Raw genomic sequence first — 23,209 nt, forward strand, 5'->3', positions numbered from 1 at the left:
AGTATCTGGCTTTGTAGCTGCACCATAATTAGCCATTTTGCTGATGATGTGGCAGTCAGAATTGAGTCCAGCTCCGTCTCCCAGGGCTGGACTGGTTCTTCAGCAGATGTGACTCCAAATACCTATAGGGGATCTGACAATAATGTAACTACAATGCTACGCTGCTGTAACTCCAGTTAATTGCTCCTGATTTACACCAGTGTGAGATCAGAATTGGGCCCACGGAGCAGATCTATTACAGTTCAAACTTACTTGTAAATTTCTCAGGGCTGCCTGAGGGACAAAGTCACCTTTCCATCATGGCTGGAACAAAGGGACTGCATGGACATTGGGTCCAATTCTGCTCTCAGTTTACACCAGCATGAATATGGAGTAACAGCACTGAAATCAGTGGAGCTACTCCAGATTTACACAGCTGCCCCTGAGATCAGAACCTGGCTTTTGGATGCTCAAGGAACATGAAGTCTTACCTCCTTTTCTCCTATGTTTCGCAAAGGACGGGTTCTTAGCTGCTCTCTCTGCTTTAAATCAAAACCTCTCCCTTCACTGTCTTTCATACAGCTTGTGGTGAAAGGAGCCACCAACGAAGACAGGAGAATCCATGAGCCGGGAACTCCAATGAAACTCAAGCTGGAAGGAGACCACAGAGCTTATGTCGGCCTGGTGGCCGTGGACAAAGGAGTCTACGTTCTGAACAAAAAACACAAAATTACACAATCTAAGGTGGGGCATGAAAGACGTTGGTCGTAACTTGTAATGTTTTATAGTGGGAAATGCAGCTCGGCTCTTATCCTTGCTTGACGCTCCAAGATGGTGAGAAGCGAAGTGAGCCTTTTGTTTGCAGACCTGCCGCTTGGGGTTTGAGCTCCACTGTACTTTAAGTGAGCTGGGCCAGGCCAGGTGAGTACTTGGATGGGAGGAAACCCAGTGAAACCCAGGGTACTGCAGGGAGTGCTGTTCTGGACACACTAAAGGACACCCTCCCTTTGGACAGTGTTGACCCAGATGGTGCTGGGCTTTAGGAAACTGTGTGGGCGTTGCAGTAGGGGGCGCTCTCCCCTCAGAGGTAGTTCTCACCCCAGTGCTCATGGTGGTGTTGTACATCAGGGAGTGGCGGTGTGCTCAGTAGGGGGCGCTCTCCCCCCCCCAGTCAGAGCTGAACCCAATGTCCCCGTGCGGCGCTAGGGGGCGCTGTGCTGCACTGAGTGGAGCAGGGGCTCAGCAGGGGGCGCTCTCCCCCCCCCCCGCAGTCAGTGCTGAACCCAATGTCCCTGTGCAACATTCGTGGTTGCTGTGCTGCAGGGAAAAAAGTGTGACTGAAAAAAGGGAGCGCTTTCTTCTGAGTCAGCACTGATCCCCGGGCCCTATCAAGGTTTTAGGGGACGCAATGGTACTGAAAGTGCCATTTCTCAGCTGACATATCAAACAGAGGTTCTGGTCATTGAATGTCCTGTGACCCTTTCCACAAGGGACAGGGCCCGGGTGCGCTGGGTGAATTCTAACTTGGGTATTTGATTTCTCTCTGCCTAACATCCTCTGCTGTCTGGGTTCAACTGGCTGCATAATTCTCTCTTTCTCCTCCTAAAATCGGTTGTGTTGCTGGGGCAGAATGGCTGTTGTGCTCCATCCCAGAGGCGGACGCATTTCCGTGGAGATTGAGTTGCAATAAATCCTTTACTTACGTCTCAGATTTTGCTTTCATTTACACTGCTGCAAACACAGAGCAAGTCAAAGGAAGTCAGTGGAGTTACTCCAGATTGCGCGATTGTACCTGAGACCAGAATCCGGCTCACAGCCTGTATAGTGCTTTGGGATCATGCTGGATGGCACCATATAAATGGGAAGTGTCATTGTTAACAATAATCTCTCAACCATTGTATTTGCGCCTCACAGATCTGGGACTCTGTGGAGAAGAGTGACATTGGCTGTACGGCTGGCAGTGGAAAGAACAATCTGGGGGTATTTACGGATGCTGGACTGGCCCTGGAGACGAGCAATAGGATTTCCACAGCCCAGAGAACAGGTATCACTCTATAGAGCTGGATGGTCGCCATAAGCAATGGAGGAAGGGAGGAAAGAATCAGCAAAGCAAGGCACAGTAACCTACGGCATGAGCCGGGGGTAGGGACATCAGTCTAGCAGGGCAAATCCCACTGGAACGGCCTAGGAATGGAAATGCTGGGGTTACCAGGGGGGATGAGAATAAGGTCCTGAATTCCCACTGGCCCCCCACCTATTAAAAGAGGGATTAATTTTAAGAATGGGGTGGTTCTGAGGTGGGGATTCAAAGACCTTCTCTGCTAGTCCACTGGGTTTCTCCCTCTTCCAAAGTATCTTTCTCCCCCTGGCCAGGAAGGGACGGGCAGATGGCTGGTGCTTCTCTCTGCTCTCTCTGCCCCAGGCTGCAAGCTTTTGGGGGCAGCACACGAGGAGGGAGGGAGGGAGGAATGAAGTCTGCTTCACTCTCCTCTCCTTCTGGTTGCCCTGGCTGGCTGAGCATCTGCCCAACAGCTCTTCTGTGGCTCCCAGCCAGACAGGAAGGAGCAATATGTTAAGTGCCAAACTGGCTTTTCTGGTTTTCTGATTTGCCCCTAAATCAACGGGGTTCCGCTCATTGAGGCCTAGACCATTCTCAGAAATTTGGGATCTGACCGGATGCGGTGTTCAAATGTTACCATGTTACATCCAGACAGAGAAATGGCATCAAGTTGAGTGGAGGGCCTCACTCGATGGGTGGGTTTTTATTTTGTGTTTCTCACTTCCTTCTGCAGATCCAGAGTGTCCCCAGCCAGCAAAACGCCGGCGTCGCTCCGTTCAGCTCATTGAGTATAAGGCAATCAAAAGTAGGTACTAATCAGGGGGTTTGCTATCCTTGATCAAAGCAAGCATGCAAATCAGGAATGTGATTCCCTTACATGACCAGTTTCACCCTGCTACAGCCTCCTGCCAGCTGCATTTCTTGTAACAGGAGACGGGGGAGTCAGGATAGACTTCCATATGAGGAGAGATTGGAACTGATAAATTTATAGAGGGGATGCGATAGAGGTGTAGAAAATAATGAATGGTAAATTGCTCTTTGGGGCACAGACCATCTCTCTGTTCTGTGTTGGTACAGCACCCAACACAGTGGGGGTTTGGGCCATGACTGTGGACCCAAAGTGCTACTGCAATTCAAATAACAACAAGAGGTACATTGTTAAATTACCCATTTAAGCACAAGGAGACACTCAACCCAACTGAATGGTTTCTTATTACGAATTTATAAAGGGAACTATTTTCATACACAATGCATAATTAACCCACAGTACTCACCATCACAGGATTGTACTGAGGCCAAGAGCCTAGCAGGATTCAAAAAAAAAAGGATGAGCCATTTACATAGAAAAGGAAGAGATGTTCACCATTCCATAGGATTGGATTTTTAAAGAAGAGCTATACATCCTCATGCTTCAGGGCATGAGCCAACCTCTAATTGGGGTCAGGAAGAAACTTCTCTGTGGGCAGGTTATTCCACTATGGGGTTTCTTGCACCTTTCTCTGAAGCTGCTGGTGCTAGTGACTGTTAGAGACAAGATACTGGATTAGACAGAGCAGAATGCTAGTTCCTATGTTCCTTCTTTGGCCATGTCTAGTAGTAAATTAATGAGAGAGAGAGAGAGGACTAGAAGAAGCTTGGTAGGAATGACCTTCTGGCATTTACATTTCAGCGGCAGAGTACCATGATCGGAAGCTGAAGAAATGCTGCGAAGACGGGATGTACGAGAACCCCATGGGGCACACCTGCGAGAAGCGAGTTGGGTACATCCTGGATACGGATGAATGCAAGAAGACCTTCCTTGACTGCTGCAATCATATCAAGACCATACGGGACAAGATGCAACGGGAGCTCCACCTGGAACTTGCAAGAAGCAAGTACTAGGGTTTCAATGTCACTCAGAGGAGCAAGGCTGGGGGAATGGTTAGAGAAATAAGACCACGCCACATGAACCAACCCTGCCCATGTTCATAGATCCCCCAGGTAGGAGATGAACATGAATGCAGTGGCAGCAATCCTGTTAGTGTTGTACCATGTTGATATGGGGACCCAGATGAGTCAGGGTAATAACCTCTTCACAGGTCGCTGCTGAGGTTTAACCTTTGTTTCTAAAGCACAGTCCTCTACCATTTGAGCCAAAGGGGTAACTCCCCTAGCTAGGAATAGTAGTAGGCTCTTACCCTTTGCAGGATATCCACTAGAGGGCGCACATGTAGCACTGAGCCAGTGGCTTATATCAGTGTTATAGGAGCCCAGAAAAGGCTAGCTCATGGGGAAACAGCAAGGCAGGCACGGAGAGGAGAAGAAGCCAAACTCTAATTCATGCTTTTCTGGGCTGGCTGCATCTAAACTTGGCAACATAGGTCAAATCACGGATGCTTTCAGGCCATTTATAGAGCAGGCCAACCCCCGAATCCTTTCAGGTTTGCCCCATCCCAATCAAGATCCCAGCAGAGCCAGATGGTCTGTGATTTGATTTTCCAGGTGACTTGGATGAAGATTTCATGTCTGACGAAGATATCACCTCAAGGAGCCAGTTTCCAGAGAGCTGGCTGTGGCAAGTAGAGCAGCTGACTGAGCGACCAAATGAACTGGGGTAAGAGCACGTGGCCGTACCACTCCCATTCATCAAAGGGCCACATTCAGAAGTGGTATGGTATAGCTCCCACTGAAGTCAGTATCTCTCCACCAAGAAGATCCCCAGTGGAGCCGGCTGAAGAATTTGTCATGATTTAGGGCCAGCATTCAGGAGCTGATCCATATTCATAGAATCACTTCTACATTTTAAAGCGAGAAGGGCCCTTAGATCATCTAGTCTCACCTTCTCTATAACAGAGACCAGAGAATTTCATTCAGTTTCTCCAGTTTTGAGCCCATATTTAGGTACCTAAAAGAACTGGCCCGACTTTCAGAGGCACTGAGCAGCCAGTGGTATCCCCTGGCTTCAGCCCTAATGAAAAACCAGGCCGCTGATTTAGGTGCTAGAATATGGATGTAGGTGTCTGGCTGTATAGCGTTAGCCTTTTCTCCTGTTTAGGAACTGTTCCTCATTTCTGTTTGTTATTCAGCGTGTGTTATTAGGTTGCTGAGTCACATGATATTGACGGTGCTTTCTAATTGGATGGCAGAACTTTTTTTTTGGGGGGGGGGGTTAAATTGGTAAATGAAGTGCTGGGCCAGGTCCCTCTCCACTGGAATGGAATACAATTCCCCTCCTTGGATTAGACCGGGACACTAGAATTAATATCCCTACCCCTGAGAGCTTTAAAACAGGTTGTGTCCTCTGGCTAGTGCAGAACGTGGACCGCCGAGTTCCTCCCCAAAGATGGCTCTATAGTTCAGTGGGTGGGTGAAGGCTTTACCATGGACCTCAGTCCTAAGATAGGAGGATCTACACCTTTAGTTGGGGAATGTCCATGAGTCCTCGCTCCATCCTTCTGTAAAAGACTGTCTTTCTCTTTCCATGTAGAATTTCTTCCAGGACAGTGCCTATTTTCCTGAAGGATTCCATCACCACCTGGGAAGTCCTGGCTGTGAGCCTTTCAGAGACCAAAGGTGAGGAACACCACGAGCTCTCCAGAGAACAGGCAGAAAAGCTAATGGGGAAAAGACCCCAGGCCACAATGGGCCTCGGAAACATCACAGTCAGATGGAACAATCGAGGAGTCAGCAGACACATTTCAGGACTAAAGTATAAGCCCCCCTGTCACTGACCCTGGGTCTTTCTCCATTGCAGGGCTCTGTGTGGCTGACCCCTATGAGATAACAGTAATGAAAGATTTTTTCATCGACCTCCGGCTGCCCTACTCTGTAGTGAGGAATGAGCAAGTGGAAATCCGAGCTATTCTCTACAACTATCGGGACCGAACAATTAAGGTAAGCTCACTGCCTCATGGGGCTCTGCAATTGACCTGAGGTGTCAAGTCTTTGACAGACAGCCAAACCAACACAAAATGGTGGAAGGCTTCTCCTTCTAGGGCCTGATCCCTTTGGGGCTGGACACCCTTGTCTCCCATTGACCTTGTTGGGTGCTCAGCACCTTGCAGGATCAGGGCTATGGAATCCACCCAGTTAAGACCATAAGAGCGGCCATACTGGGTCAGACCAATGGTCCATCTAGCCCAGTATCCTGTCTTCTGACAGCGACCAATGCCAGGTGCTTCAGAGGGAATGAACAGAATAAGTAATCATCAAGTGATCCATCCCCTGTTGCTATTCCCAGGTTCTAGCAAGATTGCATGATATAGAGGGAGATAAAAAAATACCCTTCTGGCTGCCACTTTTCTCTGCCTGGGCCTCAAATCTGTGAGTAGGTACCAGGTTTGGAGCTTTCTGTTGACTCACACCGGTAGCCAGACCAGGTGGGTCTCATTACTTCCACTCAGGAACACCACAGACTGAGGTCCTCTCTGAGGCAGGACAGGACTGGGAGGGGGGCAGTCCTGAAGGGCCTTTCAGGAAGGAGGTCAGGATACAGTCATATGCTTTATAAGTACAGTCCTGTCTGTTGTTTATTAAGATTAAAGGCAAACTCCAGTCAGAGGGTATGTTTTGGATCAGTGCCCTACAGTGTCATGATGTGCAGACTGCCTGCTCACGAATCTCTGTTCTCTTCTCAGGTCCGGCTAGAGCTGCTGTACAACCCAGTTTTCTGCAGCGCATCCACTTCCAAGGCTAAATACCGGCAGATCCTTGACATCAAAGCCAAGTCCTCCCTGGCCGTGCCATTAGTGATTGTCCCGTTGCAGCTGGGATCTCATGACATTGAGGTCAAGGCAGCGGTGTGGGGCAGTTTTGTGTCTGATGGTGTGAAGAAGAAACTGAAGGTTGTGGTAGGTATCAGGTGATGGGGATGTGATGTCTGCTGGAGGGCAAGAGTCTGGAGGCCAGATTGGCTGGCTTCTAGAATCCGTGCTGTTAATTTAACCTGTTAAATTAACACCCTGCATCTCTATCCTCATCCCACTTCCTCCCCTCCTCTGTGGCAAATACAGCAGGGCTGGGGCTGGCCTGGTTATCTTGCACTCGATCCTCTGAGTCTTCACGTAAAAGACCTAGGTTCAGTTCCTCAGGCCCAGGGTCTTGCTCCTTGGACCAGCGGGTGCTGGAATCAATGCAGATTCAGTGCACCAAGGGAGAACCTCATCTCACTCAGCAGAGAGAGCCAAGCAAAGGAGCAGCATTGGTGGGTTGTGAAGGGTGTCCCATTGGCCTGCCCCAGGAGAGGAAGATCCTCCACTGAAGATCAGGGAGTAGAAAAGTCTTTCAGGGAGGTCACAGAGCAACGATGGCACAAATTGAGCTTCTCACTTCCTCGCCCTGCCCGACTCTGTTGGCCAGGTTCATAAGAACGGCCATACTGGGTCAGACCAAAGATCCATCTAGCCCAGTATCCCGTCTTCCGACAGTGGCTATTGCTAGATGCCCCAGAGGGAATGAACAAAACAGATAATCATCAAGCTATCCATTCCCTGTCACTCATTCCCAGCTTCTGGTAAAAAATTCCTCCCGTTCATCTGTGCTGGAATCAGTGGTATTATGCTAAGGATGAATTTGGCCTAGGGACTTCTTGGATGCATCCTAATGAGGATCCAGAACAAAAGGGGACGCTGCCTGAGTTGAGGTCAGATTCCAGACTTATTGGGTCGGAGCCTGATCTCAGTTTCACTTGACCGCTGACTTCCAGTGGAGCCACTGCTGATTCACGCTGATCAAAAGATCAGCAAGTTGCTCACCTTTTCCTACTGCTCTTCATTGTCTCTGAACGCTACTGTGCTTACTATGCTCTTGTCATTCCTGTCTAGCCTGAAGGGATGAGGATGACCAAAACAGTTACATCTGTCGTATTGGATCCATCTGAGAAAGGAGTAGGTGAGTAGCCGCACTGCTTTGCCTTTACGTGGGGCCTTTCATCCTGAAGGTCTCAAAGAATTCCACAGTCTATATCTAAGTGAGGCCATCTCTGTTTTTGGAGCCCTTGTATCTAACCCAAACATATAATCGAATCTGCAGCAAACTTCCCTGAAAAATTCTACTGTGGCATCCGATCATGCGTGGGAGATTTCAGAGGGACTGGTTTCGTGTTGGCTGAGATGGAGGTCAAAATCAGGCTCATCACGGAAGACTGGAATCAGCAATATGCAGAGCAATTCAGCTGCCACTGAAAAGCAGCCACCTCTGCCTGCCCCGTATTCACAGCTTCCTGATTCCCATCTCAGCTGCCCCCTCCCTCCCTTTGCCCTAGCACATCAGTGGATTGTGCAGTGTTCTCTGAATGTTGTAGAGTATTACTCAAGAACCGGCAGCAAAGCTCAGCCAGCTGGACGGATGGCATTTCACTGTCTCTTCTCCTTGTCCTTCCTTTTCAGGGGGAGTCCAGGAAGAGAGGGTGAAAGCGGCAGAGATAGAGGACATTGTTCCAGACACAGAATCGGAGACCAAAGTCAGCATCCAAGGCAAGGGCCTCTGATCTGAAAGAGTTTTATGATTTAGAAACAGAGTGAAGGGAGCAATGAATTCCTTTCTGGTAGCCACACTCGCAGGAGGTGGACCGATTACCCACTTGGTTCTGTTACAACTGTCTATGTGCACTATCGAGCATTAATGGTCAAGATACATCAAAGTCACTGTCGGCGTGTGGCTAAGCAAGGTGCTCATAGGAGAGACAGGTGCACAGAAATAAGGAGCACCCAGAGAGTAGCCTATGTCTTTGGACAGGATGGCCTAGTGGTTTGAGGCCTAGCTTAGTATTTGGGAAGCCTGAGTTCAAGACCTTGCTCTTCCACAGACGTCCCTGGTGACTTTGGGCAGCTTTCTTAGCCTATCTGAGCTTCAGCTCCCCAGCTGTAAAATGTGGATAATAGCCCTTCCTTTGCCCCCATTTAGCTCAACCAGCAAGGGCTGTTGCTTTCAGAATAGGAGTGTGCAGGTTCTATCCCCACCGCTGGCAGGGCTGGAGTGAAGTAGCCTGGGAGGGATTGGTGAGAAATGCTCAGAGTAGTGCAGGGAACTTTGTCAGCACACAGGACCCAGATCAATTGTTGCTGGGTTAGGATCTGACCTTCATGGGCTTTGGGTGTGCTCAACCCATGGATTGAGCTCTCAATCCGCCACTGCCCGCAGAGAGGTCTGTCTGTCTCTCTGTCCCCACCAGCACCTGCTCTCTGTGCTTGAATTCATGCCACGTTATTTCCTTGGCCAGGAAACCCCGTGACAATCATTGTTGAAAACTCCATCGACGGGGCCAACCTGAAGCACCTCATTGTGACGCCGTCTGGCTGCGGGGAACAGAACATGATCGGCATGACCCCCCCCGTCATCGCCACCATCTACCTGGACAGCACCGAGCAGTGGGAAAAGATCGGAGTGGAACGCAGGGCAGAAGCCATCAAGTTGGTCATGCAAGGTAAGCACTTCTCATGCCAGACAGCAAATCCCTCTTCAGGCTCGCGTTAGGGACACAGGAACTGCTGCACAGGACCAGCCCCGAGGTCCCTCTAGCCCAGTAGGAAAGTGGCCAGTACCAAATGCTTCAGAAACCTCACATTAAGCACACTGGGCAATAGATAGAGAGTCCAGGGATCAGGCAGCTAGCCTGGCACACAGGAGACACCAGTTCAGTTCCCTGCTCTGCCACAGACTTCTGGGGTGATGTTGGGCAAGTCACCTAATCTCTCTGTCACTCCATTTCCGCCTCTGCAAAGGGGGAGTGTTGCAGTGCCCTGCTGCACAAGGGGGTTGTGAGGGTAGACGGCAGGAACTCCGCAAACTCCCACCAGCACCCGGATTGTGGCCCTGCCCCCGCTCTGCCCTTCCCCACGAAGCCCTGCCCCTGCTCTGCCCCACCCACACTCCTCCCCGAGGCCCCATCCCACTAGGCCTCTTCCCCCCGAAGCCTTGCCCTTGCTCCATCGCTTCCGGCCCCCATTCTGCTACTCACTCCTCTCTGTCCGCTCCTCCCCGTCACTCACCAAGAATGCAGGAAAAAAGTGGGAGGGGCCATGCCCCCCTGGTGCCTCTGGTAGTTACATTGCAGATTGTGAGGCACCCTGGTACTATGGGAATGGGGCCAGATAGGCACCTAAAATAGAGAGAGAATCTGCCTTCCACTTTAGGTCTCCTACTCCCTTTAGAGGTTGGTTTAAGTCCTGAAGCATGAAGTTTAATATCCCTCCACCAGTCTACATTGGCATGAGTCATTATAGCTCTGAATAGACCTTCCTATGCAGACAAACACCCAACTCCGTTTTCAGTCCTGCTGGGCTTTTGGCCTCCAGTTCATTGCTGGCCTATGGCTGTTATGCGGGGAATGGGATGGTCGTGGGGTGGAGGCCATTCACCCACATTCAAATCCGTTTCAGGTTGGCACTTGGTAGCGAGGAAGGATAGAGAAACTCATGACCATTGAGAGAACTTGGTAGATTTCAACAGGTGTCCCTTTCACTACACCACAGTCCCCTTGTGGCCCCCTTGTGGGCTGCCTAAATTAGGTGTGGAGTCTGAACTACAAACATCCCATCCCTTAAGCTTTTACAATATGGGGAAACTGAGGCAGACAGTGACTTGCACAACATCACATCACGCAGTGAGTGACAGAACTGAGAACTGAACCCAGGAGTCCTGACTCACAGCACCTTGCTCCAAACACTAACCCACCCTCCCCTCCCGGAGCCTGGTATAGAACCCAGGCATCCTGCCTCCCAGGTCCCCATATACCGTAATCACTTGGCCCCACTCCCACCCTGGAGGGAGGATTCATGCGGGTGAGGAATGGGGCAGTGCCCATGCCAACTGGCTTCACCACCAGACATCTTTCTGCCTTTGCTTCCCTTGAGTTGCTGTGCTGTGTCCCTCCTGAGAGACCCCTGCAGAAAAAGGGGGAGCCACACAACTCAGACGCAGCGGCAGGGGTCACAGCTCTGACTTCGTTTGCCTTATGCATGTAAAGTCCTCATTAGAAGCTCGCCAGACATTGCACAGCTCCTTTGTACTCTCTCTGTTTCAGGTTACACGCAGCAGATGGTTTACAAAAAACCCGACTTCTCATACGCCGCTTTCAAAAACCGGCCAGCAAGCACTTGGTGAGGACAGTGGGTTTTCTAATGCACCTTCTTGATCAGCGTTAGCCTGACCCTACACATGCAATATGTGAGCCAGAGCAAGTCAGTCTCCCGCCCAAAACCAGAGGGCAAAGGTTAACACACACAACGGGAAAAAAGTACCCAATCCAACTCCCACAGATGGCAATGGAAAGACTCCCAAAGATGAGCTAGGCACCTGGCAGGATTTACAAAAGCACCTAAGCAGAGTAGGGGCTTAATTCCCTTTGAAAGTCAATCAGAGTTCAGTGCCTAACTCACTTAGGCACTTCTGTAAATCCCGCTGGGTGCCTATTTTCATCTTTAGGTGCCTAAATGCCTTGTTAATGTGGCCCCTAGTGATTTCAGTGACAGTTCAGTGTGGGCAAGCGGACGGCCTGAGGGATTGGTGATGAATAAGGCAAAGATTTAGTCACGGGTATTTTTAGTAAAAGTCATGGACAGGCCACAGGCAATAAACAAAAATTCACGGCCCATGTCCTGTCCATGACTTTTACTAAAAATACCCCGTCAGGGTGTCACACCCCTGACTAATTCTTAGCTGCTCCTAGGACGCCACTGCTCTGGGGGTCTCCGAGGTACTGCTTCTCCGGGGGTCCCTGGGGCACCATTGCTCTGGGGGATCCCTGGGGGATGGCAGCTGGCTCCTGCTCCGGCGGTGGGGGCTGACTGCATCCGGCCACCCACCGTTCTGAGGCCCCTGGGGACTGCTCTCCAACAACCTCCAGGGCTCCCCCCAGGCTGCAGCTGCAGCCGCTGCTCAGACTGCCCCCAGGGTGGCCCCTGCTGCTGCTCGGGCAGTCCCCGGGACTAGCCACACCAGCCGCTGCAGCTGTGGAATTCATGGAAAGTCACGGAATCCGCGACCTCCGTGACAGATTCCCAGCCTTAGTAATGAACTCCAGGTCCTTTCACTTTTAGCTGGTTAGTTTGTAGCTGGCTCAGAGTAACCATTACCATCTTGACGGCTGTTCACTGGGTTGTGTGAAGTTGAGTTTGATGACGCTCCAGTCCAGTTCCTAGTGGCCAGCTGTCCACAGCAGGCCCCCAACCCCACAATCCTGGTCATACCACTGCAGGCAGCAAGAGCTCGGCACATCTCAAGCAGAGCCAGCAGTAATAGGGAGCAGTGTCTGGATGCGCTTTCCCGGACAAGCAGTGACATTTTCCCTAGCTCCATGCTCACTCAGGTTACCATAAACTGACCCACATGAACCTCCCTCCATTTACTGCTGTGAAACGTCTCAACTCATACCTGAGTGCAGACGGTCCAGCTTCCACACTGAGGGCAATTCTGGGAAGGCAGGAGTGACCGTGATGTGATTGATTCTGCCCTCAGGCTGACGGCGTACGTGGCAAAGGTCTTTGCTATGGCTAAGAAACTGGTGCCCATTGAAAACCAAGTTATCTGCGGGGCGGTGAAATGGCTGATCCTGGAAAAGCAGAAACCAGATGGGGTCTTCCAAGAAGATGCCCCCGTAATCCACGGAGAGATGGTTGTACGTGTTTTCTTTGACTTTTACACACCAATCACTACCCACCTCAATCATCACAGCAACTTGTTGGTTCATAATTCAAAGGGAGATCTTACTGGGCTGCATCTCAAAGTCTGTGCTCACGTGGACTGATCTCTCTCTCTCTCTCTCTCTCTCTTTCCCTCTCATCAGTGGAACAACCCAGTGCAGTTACCTGGGCAGCAGTGAATGGAGATTTAGGCCAATGAGCCAGATTGTATCTATTTAGTCCTTAGTGGACTTCATGGAGTCTTTGGCACTTCTCCCTTTTTGGGTGGTAAACATTCTGCTGGGGGTAGATCATTTTTGGTTTTGTTATTATTCAGGGTTTAGGAGTGGAAGGGGGGGGTCATTGTTGGAGCTAGGGGTGTCACGTTTGGGATTTATGGGTGCCAGGGTTTAGGGTGTATCAGTGTTAGGGTTTATTAGTTAAAAGGGGGTGTCGGTGTCAGGCTTTTAGGGGTATCAGTGTCAGGATTTAGGGGTCTCAGTGTTAGGGTTTAGGGTAGAAGGGGTTGTCGGTGTCGAGGTTTGGGAGTGTCAGGGTTTAAGGTATAGAAGGGCGTGTCGGTGTCAGGATTTAGGGGGCATCAGTGGTGAGGTTTAGGGGTCTCAGTGTCAGGGTTTAGCAGAAGTTCTGGAACTAGGGGTGTGCGGGGTGCGGCAACACCCCCTGGCTTGAAGTGGTTTCCATTATATACAGGGTTACAGTTGGGTTCAATGGCTCTCAGCACCCCCACTACAAAAATTGTTCCAGCACCCCTAGGTATCAGTGGGTTTAGGGCTATCAGTGTCTGAGTTTAAGGGGTCTCTGTGTTAGGGGTCTCAGTGTTAGGGTTTACGGTAGAAGGGGGTGTCCATGTCTGGGTTTAGGGGGTGTCCGTGTCAGGGTTTATTAGATAGAAGGGGGTGAGATTAGTGATGTGAGTGTTCTCATGGTGGAAGGACATCTCCAAAGGAGATAGTTTTGCAGCGTTTACTAAAGACGCTTAGGCTCTGGCCTGGCCTGATCTCCCCTGGGCATCGGTTCCCCAGCCTCTCAACTGAGAATGCCTTGTCCTCACCTCTCATGCGCTTTGTCCCGGGCTCAGTGATTTGCATTGCCCCAGAGGAGCGCAGCTGTCTTGGTGATTCACAGGCCAAAGTTTGGTCTTTGATGTCGCTGGGGCTTGACCCATTAACTGCACAGGAAGCTGCCTGGGAGCTAGTGACAGGACCTGAGCACTGGCCTGGTGAGCTAAATTCTCTCACGCTGGTTTAATACGGAGCGTCTCTATTGACTTGGATGGAGTTCCTCCACATTGACAAAGGAGTAACGGCCATTGCACAATAGGTGTTCATTAGCCAAAGGGAGGTTCAGCGATAGGTCTGGCCGGGACTGAGAGTCCATTCTTGGGTAGCTTTCTAGGAAGCATGTGTTCTGCTATAATTTCCTATGCTGTGGGCTTGGGATTAATTCTTTCTTTTCATGGTACTCGGGGGACTTTCTTATCCCAAACCTGTCCTTTGCTCCCCTTTAGGGAGGGTACAAGGGTGCTGAGCCTGATGTCTCTTTAACGGCTTTCGTGCTGATTGCATTGGAAGAGGCAAAGGACATTTGCAAGGATCAAGTCAATGTGAGTATCTCTGCACTGTAGATTTACTTCAACGTTCATACCCAGGTTTTCCCATCTTTCAATCCCCTATGGCATGTGGAATTTGCTGGGGAAGGAGCTAGTAAATCTGTATTTATTCATGCCATATATAAGCAAATAAAAAAAATGGTTTCCTCTAAGCTTATAGAAACAAAGTTTATAGGTCCGGACCATTCTAGGAAGTTAGTGAAAAATGAATCGACATATGGAATACCAGAAACATTTTACTTCAAACATTCGATTTTCCCTTTTGTCTTTAACAACAAAAACAGCACCCTCGCCCAAGCCCAGCACCCCGGGCGGTCACCTGGATTGCCTGCCCCTAAATCTGGCCCTGGTCTGTGGTATCAGACCGAAGCTGCAAGAGAGGAGGATGAGATGACGTGGTGGGCCCGTAAAAAGTGGGGATGAAGAGAATCATAGGTGCGGACGCTGTGGGTGCTCTGGGGCTCAAGCACCCATGGAAAAAAACCAGGGGGTGCTCTCCACCCAGCAGCCACAGTGATTCCACCCTGGCTGGCTGTCGATCAGCTGTTTGACAGGTCCCTGGGGCTGGCCCCTGATCAGCAAGCGGTTGGCGGGAGGCGCTTGGGGGAGGGGACAGAGAAGAGAGAGCACCGAGCTGACGAGGGGCGGGGACTTTGAGGAAGGGGGTGGAGCGGGGCAGGAAGAGGTGGATAAATCATGCATGCGAATCATGCATCAAAGTCGTGAAATGGGCGACAAATACAATAAAAAATAAGGTATACAAAAATTTAACAAATAGAGGGGGGGATGCCAAAGACGCTCTGGGGCGCCATTTGGGCTAGGGCCGGCCCTGCCACAGACTTTGGTCTCAGTCCTGATGACACTCTGCATGTGGTCCAGAAATGTCCCCTTTCGCTGCCCTCACATATCTCACTTCCATGCCTTCCTGCCTCTTCTGTCTTTCACCAGCACAAAATTCACTCTGAAATTTAATAAAGCTGGAAGCCACACGAATTCGTAATGTCTTAATGTAACCCAGACACCTCCTGGGTGTGCTGAGGCCACTTAGAGAGAGATTAATGAGTCTGCTCTAGGGCCTTTCAGGCTTTTAGTTCATGCAGTAGAGGCTCATGCATTTAGCTCCGCAGGTCTCAGGTTCGATCCTACCTGCCGACGACCAGGTTCTGTTAATGTTACATTAACATCACCCGAAACCTCAGCCTAACTCACGAGTTTGATTTTCTTTCGTTTTCTTTGTCACCTCCTAGAGTTTGGAAGGCAGCATCATCAAAGCCGCTGACTACTTAGCCAAAGGGTACCAGTCTCTAACCAGACCTTACACTGTGGCTCTTGCGTCCTATGCCTTAGCGATGGTGGGGAAACTGAACACCGAGAAGGCACTCATGAAAGTTTCGAAAGGTAAATCAGGGCATCTTATCAACTACTGGAAAGATGTGGCCAAGTCAGGATGGGGTTCAGGGAAGAGAAGCAAAGGAGGTTGGAGAGGGACTAATTTATGAGGAATGAATAACAGGCATAGATTTGTTCCTTTTGACCAGATTTGAGATTGATCGGGCTGGGTGTAAATCCAGAGTAACTCTCCTGGGTTGAGTGGACTTACTCCAGATTTATACTTATGTGTCTGAGATCTGGATGTGGCAGAAACATATGGTATTACTTGACCTCAGGAGGAATCTGAGAGCCCTGTATATATATCTAAAGGATGTAAACCCCAAAGAAAAAGAGAGAGAAAAGGGTGGGTCAAGAGGATGTAACTGAGCAAAGGGGAATTTCAGAGGATATAGAATAATATTACCCGCAAGGAAAATTGATTTTGCCCCATTGTTTGGGAAAGTTAAAACAGGGCAGGACAAAGCTGTTGTCTATATATATCAATGTTATGTTGAAAGGTGCCAGGTGGGTCTTTGATCCCAAAACATTCACAGACCTTGGTGTCACAGGGCGCAGACTCACCCGGCAGCGCCTCCTTCTGGTCCTCTTGGGGAATTAGCATCCAGCCTCTGGAGCGCCCTCTTCAGGCTGGTGTCTCGCCGCCCCTGGCCCTCGTGTCCCTCCCGGACCCCGGTGCCCTTGTCTTGGGTGCCTCCCTGGCAGTACCCCCACAGTTTTGGGTCTCCCCCTGCCAGGGGAACCCCCACCCACTATCCCCACCTTGCCTAAGTCTTAGGCTACTGCCAGTCACCAACTAGCCCCCGCTCCCTGGGGCAGACTGCAGTATAAGCCAGTCATCACAGGCGACGGGGTTTGGACCTGCTGCCTCTGCCTACCCGTGGCTGCCCCTGCAACCCCCTTGCCTAATAGGCCTTCCCAGGCCTGCAGCCTGGGGCTTTCCTAGTCCCAAGCTCCCCGGCTCCCTTGGCCTTCCCCAGCCCTGCTCCCACTCTAGGTACTTTCTCAGCCCTTGCAGCCAGGTTCCCTCCAAGCTAGAGAGAATCTCTCCTGGATCTTCTGGCTCAAAGCCTTCATAGAGCCAGCTGGGCCCTGATTGGGGCATGGGCCCCAGCTGCCGCCACTTCCCCCAGTCAGCCAGGGTTTTACTTCCTTCCCCAGCCCCAGCCCTCTGCAGGACTTTTCCAACCCCTTCAGGGCTGGAGCGGGTGCTCACCCCGCTACACTTGGCCATGTTTACAGTACAGGGACTATAGTGGCACAGTTATGGTGCTGCCGCTATGCTGGTATCACCCCATATTGTGGACGCAGACTGCACCGATGGAAGGGGTTTTCCACCTCTGTAGGAACTCCACCACCATGATCAACGATTGCGAGCTGAATGGAAGTATTTTTCCATTGACTTAGCTGTGCCTACACTAGGGGCTAGTTTGGCATAGCTATAGCGCTCCGGAAGGGTGTGTGTGTGTAGATTTTTCACATGCCCTGAGTGACTCAGCTATGACGACCGAAGTTTTAAGTGTAGACCAGGCCCTTGTTCAAGTTAATGGATGTGCCAGGCACTCTTTCAGACTCAGCGGAAGGAGCAATCAAGACTCTTTCTGTAGTAGACACCGCTAAAAACAATGTAGCACAGCAAGGTCAAGAGCTAAGCCATGTGGGCTGAGGGGTTTCCCTGATCACAAACGCAGGAGCTAGTATGTTCGTTTTGTACCCTGTGCGTTAGAGGCAGAAACAGGCTGAAAGCCTGGAGAAGTATTATGAAAGGAAGCAGAGAGACATTGCTTGTTGGGCCTAGAACTCACTTCAGAGGCGGACTTGGGGATTTCTCAGCAAGGAGGTTGCCTGCTGTTGGTTTCTCTTATGCTCTCTTATTTCTCTCTCTGCATTTTCGTAAGCAATCAGGTTTAAAGCAGAGAAGGTATCTGAGGCCTGTGATCAATTCCTCACTGTAATTGAAACAATCCTCTAAGACCCCAAATATTGGGTAGCTGCTCAGCTCGAAAGGGGCAACAATCGGTTTGACTTACCAATCATCCGTGCAGAAAGTTGGGGAAGGAGTCAGGCGATGGTATGGCCCAGTCAGATCTGCTCAGAATGAGTGGATGTCCTGGGGAAGAGTCCTTTAGCGTGCCTTCTTTGCTGCTGCCTAGAGGGAAATCGCTGGGAAGAGCGGAACGCCCGCACCTTCAACATTGAGGGCACCTCGTACGCCTTGCTGGCCTTGCTGAAAATGAAGAAGTATGAGTTGACCGGTCCCATAGTCAAATGGCTGAGAGAGCAGAACTACTACGGAGGGGGATATGGATCTACCCAAGTGAGTATGATCCTTATAGCCCAGGGTATCCTTCCAAGACTGTGTTTTGTGGGAAGGTCTCCCCTCGGAAAAGATGGGATTCTGATCACTTGAGTCATTGTAGAAAGCCCTGGAGAATGACCAGTAGAGAACAATCCTGCATTGCCTGGGAGATGGGCAACGTGACCTATCAGGTCGTTGCCATTGTTAACCTAAGGCAGAGACCAGCATAGGAGCATGACTGAATCTTCTCACTTGAGGCTCCATCCTGCCAAGGTGATGGGTGCAAGCATGCTTCACTTTAAAACAGCGAGTTGTCCCCGGGGAGTCAATGGGCCTTCTCTTCTCATGGGCAGAAGCGCATGGGCGTCTGGACTCATTCCAGCATTTGTTTGGTTTTTGGCCGTTGGTCTGGAGACAGGGTACCAGGCGTGTAGGACCAACGGTCTGAGTCCAAAGCCAGGGTGGATCATGACTAATCTGAATCGATTTGGGTTTAATCCATCTCTAAGTAGAACTGTAAGGTTATGGGGTTTTGGATTCTTTTTTTTAAACTGTGCTTACACAAGCCACTGGAGAGGATAAAAACCCTACTGCTAGTGGTAGCTAAATAAAGATGGATTGTCCTCAGATATCGCTCCCTTCCCTGGAATACGGGGGCCACTAGGAACTATAGGGTCTGTCTGTGTCCAGCAGCCTCAGTAGAGAAGCCCCTTTACATTCCTTGCTACTGAGTCTTGTCTTTTCTCTACCTAAAAGGATGCTACAAGCTCTGCTGGGAGTGGTCTGTATTTTTGGAGTCACGAGCAGCGTGTTCTATCCCTAACGCTGTGCTGTGTGTGCCATACATGTCTCTATATATGTAACCCACACACCTCCTGGGTGTGGTGTTCTGTCCCCTCCAGTGGCACCGAGATCACTTAGAGAGAGAGATTAATGTGTCTTCTACAGCCTTAGTTAAGGCCACATGGCTTTTAGCTCATGCAGTAGAGGCTCATGCATTTAGCAAGAGGTTCCACGTTTGAGTCCCTGACAAGCCCCCACGTGTAATACCGATAGACCCCGGTCGTCGGTGGGCAGGATCGAACTTGGGATCTCTGGAGCTAAATGCATGAGCCTCTCCTACATGAGCTAAAAGCCACATGGGCCTTAGCTAAGGCTGTACAGCACACTCATTAATCTCTCTCGCTAAGTGGTCTCGGTGCCACCAGGAGGTGCGTGGGGTACATACACATAGAAGGAGCCACTGTCTTGTTGTGCTCTGTCCAGGTGACAATTGGCCCCTGTTAATAGCTAGGGGAGATGGGAAACTAATTGACCATGCACGATTTACTTATTGACCATGGGTTCTATTCCTGGCTTGGCCACGTGCTTCCTGGGTGACCCTGGGAAAGCTACTTCCCTGCCCTGTGCCTCCGTTTCCCCATCTCTAAAATGGGGTTAAAGATATTGTACTGTTTTGTAAAGTGCTTGGAGATCTACTGATGAAGCATACTACAGAGGAGCCAGGTAATATTATTATATAACCCTTTGCCTGCGTGACACCCAGTGGAACCCTGGTGTTTTCTTTCATTGTATTTTTGGTTCCTCTTCATTAAAAAGTCTCTTTAGAAGCTGTCAGATGTCCAGCACAATAGGACAATAAGGTGTAACCCTCTTGTCTTCCTCCTGGTGTTCTAGGCTACCATCATGGTGTTCCAGGCTCTTGCGCAGTACCAGATAGACGTTCCGCAGCACAAAGACCTGAATTTGGACGTTTCTATTCTCCTGCCACGCCGTGCTAGTCCGATAAAGTACAGAATCTTACATCAGAATGCTCTGGTGGCCAGAACAGCAGAGGTATCGTGCTTCTCTGTGTGATTAGTAGAGACCATTGATCATAGCGAAAGGGGATTTGACTAGAATCTCCTATCCAAACCCTTTTGAGAGTGGGAGGGGGATTCAGATTCCTGGCACCAGCTCCAAATGCATCCACACTTTTGACTCAGATTTTTAAGACCAGAAGGGACCATTATGATCATCTCGTCTGACCTTCGGCAGGTCAGAGGCCGGAGAACCTCACTTACTAATATCTGCATCAAGCCCATAACTTCTAGCTGAGCTGCGAGATGTCTCTTAGATAGATATCCAGCCTTGACTGAAAGACTTCAAGTGATGGAGAATCCACCATATCCCGTCAGGCTCTAGGGTCTAGGCAGTCAGGCCTGGTGGTTGGAGCTGGCTGTAGGGTTGGGACTGGGCCAAGGGCAATGCTGAAATCAGGGTCTGGGGACAGGCCGTGGGTCAGAGGAAGGTCCCTGGATGTCTAGTGGTGTTATGCAGAGTAACTCGCAGCTCTGATGGGGACAGTAAAATACTTGTGCCTGGGGGTTATCTGGCCCAGGGCCTGACCAGGGATCGTCACTGCAGGCTCTGTTGGAGGGGTAAGTCACCGCAGCTGAGTGAGCAGCCCTGGGCTGGCTGGGGTTTGCCTCACACATCCCGAGGTAAATTGTTCCAGGGTTAGTGACCTGGACTGTGTGGTTTTGAGCTGAATCCAGAAGTAGGAGGGGATGGGTTGCTTTAGGCTTGGCTCTGGAGAAGCAATACGTCTGGAGATCAAAGAGTTACTGCCTGGTAAGTAACCTTTTTTCTCCTTCATGCTAATGCCTCTGCAGAGTCCCCCCAGCCCCTCTGGGCGAGTGGCTGTCAATCTCACCAGCTTCATTTTCTTCATTAGCTTCATTTGCCTTGTCTTTAAATCATGATAATAATAATGAACTACAAAAGAAAATTAACCTTGGATCAACTTTACAGACCAAATGGAATGAAGACTTCACTGTGAAGGCAGAAGGAACTGGACAAGGGACCTTAACCGTAATGACGATTTATAACGCAAAAGTACGGGAGGATGAATCTCAATGTAAGAAGTTTGACCTGAGGGTATCGGTCGAAGAAGCCCGGGGTGGTAAGTAACCGCCCATCTTTTCTCTTCTGAAGTTTGCTGTCAATCCTCAGATCTGGACAAATTTGGCTCAGTTACACCAGTTTAACTCCATGGACAGCAGCGGATTTACACCAACCAACCACCATCTCTGCAATCATATTCTTAACTTTGGAAAGTAGTTTTGTGAAGCTCCTTCAAACTCTCCCAGTTCCCAAGTCCTACAAAATTATACCCATAGGGCAGACACTAAATTATTACAGCTACCACATGTTCTAGGTTGCAACTAATGCAGGGTCATTCCAGATAAGGGAGGAGATGCTGCCTTCTCTCATCATGGCACTTGTTAGCAGCAGAGTTGGAGCATCGGATGTGGATGGGAACACAGGCCAGCTACTCTGGGTATTGTCTCCCTTTGAAGTAGAGATGAGCCCATGGCAGGGAGTCTGGTTAGAGTCCCAGACTTCCAGTGAACACATTTCCAGACGGCATGGGGGTGAAATCAGCATGGGACAGAAGGCAGGATCTTCAGCACCCAAAACACAAGCCTCTGCGGCTTGGTCTAAAGGAGCAATTTCCTTGAGCTGGGAGTAGCTGATTGTTAGAGTTGCTAGGGCTGGCCAGTAGAGGGAGCCATGACCACACATCAGGCCAGCATATGATAGGGGGATCCAGGATTTTGGCACCTCTTGTTACAGAAACAGGAGCCAGCAGTACATTGTTCTGAACTTTCCCACCTGTCCAAGTTCACACCCACGGGTTCTCTCTGTTTCGGTCTCCTCTTTCTGCTAACTCTAGACCATATTTTGTTTGTGCCACCCAGCTGGGAGAGGCTTTTTAGTTTGCGTTCCCGGGATGGGAAGAGTTATTTATGGATTGCTGGAAGGGAGGGGAGGTTTATTGAGGGATTTTTCACACCTACTGTAGGACCTGTTTGATTACTAAGCCATGTTAGTGCACCTAAAAAACAAAAGAGGGTTATTCTGGCATGAAATTTACACTGAGATATTAATTTCTTTTCTCTTCTGCAATGTTTCTAGTTAAGAAGCCGGAAGGAGCAATGCGTTCAATCTATATTAAAATCTGCATCAGGTGAGAGCAATGCCCTTTAACGATAGATGATAAATAGATGGATAGATGCAGTGGGTAGATGGACAGATGCAGGGGGTAGCTGGAGAATCCTGGGCTACGAATTTTTCTATGGAATTGCCAAAAAAGTTATGATAAAGCAACAGGAACTGGTGGAGTGATCGCAAAACCAATGTTCAAGTGATGAATTCTGATCAAAAGGGTATTTTCTCTTCCCCTCGTTAGGTTCCTCGGAGTGGTTGATGCCACAATGTCCATCATCGATGTCTCCATGCTCACTGGCTTCTCACCAGACGTGGAGGATCTTAAGAGAGTACGTCAGTGTAATCTGAGAAGAGGGAACGTAATAAACAATGCAGTGGTTTGGCTGGGGCTTTCAGATAAAAAATCCAAGGCACCAGGTGAATAGTCAGGCTCCAGGGTTAAACCTGGAGGGAGACCAGATGGCTCTAAGGATTGGTAACAGCTTTAGGAAACCGCAACCAGTTCTCTCCATCTTGAGGATGGAATGTCATCTCCCTTGGGCAGTTTTTGGGGGCCTTTTTGGGACTCAGCTCAGTTTCCTTGGGGATGGGTGTTCACATCTCTGTAACCAGCACCACAATTGGTGGGCCCTTTGTTGGCATTCATAGAGGAGATGCCAGGGGATGAATAGGCTATGAGCCTAACGTCCAAATTCACACACACAATCAGGGACCGGGGCAAGTTTTGCAAGTTGAGCCGGCTGCTTTGAAAATCTGGCAATACAAATCTAGGTCAGTTCAATCCTGCTTTATGGGATAGCAGATTGAGGGGCTGCTGTCATTTGACTGTGCATGCCAGAGCAGACTGCATTTGATACAGTCTCTTGTACAGTGGGGCCAGAATTTAAAAAAAATGGCTTCCCTTTAGACCCTCTGACCTACACGGTGAGGAGTTATTTGGGCCGGGAGAACCGTGGATATAGAAAAAGAGGCTGCACAAAAAAGCCAGGCCCCGAAGGAGTCACTGCAGTGAATTGCTGCCCTGGTATAAAATGAGGGTGGATTATTAGGCAAACAAACCCAGGGATGTTTCCAGCATTGGTGTTCTCCTCCTGCAGCTGCATAAAATCAGCCAGAATGCCAAACCAGAACCATAGTGTGCCCAGAGTTGCTGCTTGGCTTGTACTGAGCATGCTCAGTAACATCTACTTACACTGCTGCCCCCAGTGGCACTGCTCCACCCCCCTCCACCCCCCCTCCATCTGCAGGTCTGGGTCATC

The 23,209-nt window shown here is 49.9% G+C and overlaps 1 protein-coding gene across 1 annotated transcript in view; it reads left to right on the forward strand.

The window, feature by feature from the left end:
* The window catches only part of LOC311510542 (A.superbus venom factor 1-like), a 51,490-nt gene that overhangs the window by 19,497 nt on the left and 8,784 nt on the right, over positions 1-23,209 (forward strand). Inside the window, exons 14-33 of the mRNA XM_084610280.1 lie at positions 562-723; positions 1,894-2,023; positions 2,772-2,843; positions 3,708-3,908; positions 4,520-4,631; positions 5,505-5,590; positions 5,772-5,911; positions 6,655-6,867; positions 7,840-7,906; positions 8,404-8,490; positions 9,237-9,440; positions 11,040-11,115; positions 12,473-12,632; positions 14,168-14,263; positions 15,517-15,667; positions 17,812-17,975; positions 19,635-19,793; positions 20,751-20,901; positions 21,918-21,969; positions 22,192-22,279. Of these exons, the coding sequence (XP_084466406.1) occupies positions 562-723; positions 1,894-2,023; positions 2,772-2,843; positions 3,708-3,908; positions 4,520-4,631; positions 5,505-5,590; positions 5,772-5,911; positions 6,655-6,867; positions 7,840-7,906; positions 8,404-8,490; positions 9,237-9,440; positions 11,040-11,115; positions 12,473-12,632; positions 14,168-14,263; positions 15,517-15,667; positions 17,812-17,975; positions 19,635-19,793; positions 20,751-20,901; positions 21,918-21,969; positions 22,192-22,279 (2,571 nt within the window). The remainder of the gene's footprint in view (positions 1-561; positions 724-1,893; positions 2,024-2,771; positions 2,844-3,707; positions 3,909-4,519; positions 4,632-5,504; positions 5,591-5,771; positions 5,912-6,654; positions 6,868-7,839; positions 7,907-8,403; positions 8,491-9,236; positions 9,441-11,039; positions 11,116-12,472; positions 12,633-14,167; positions 14,264-15,516; positions 15,668-17,811; positions 17,976-19,634; positions 19,794-20,750; positions 20,902-21,917; positions 21,970-22,191; positions 22,280-23,209) is intronic.

This window comes from Lepidochelys olivacea (genome assembly GCF_965140295.1).
Source record: "Lepidochelys olivacea isolate rLepOli2 genome assembly, chromosome: 20".
In the NCBI taxonomy this organism is placed as follows: Eukaryota; Metazoa; Chordata; order Testudines; family Cheloniidae; genus Lepidochelys; species Lepidochelys olivacea.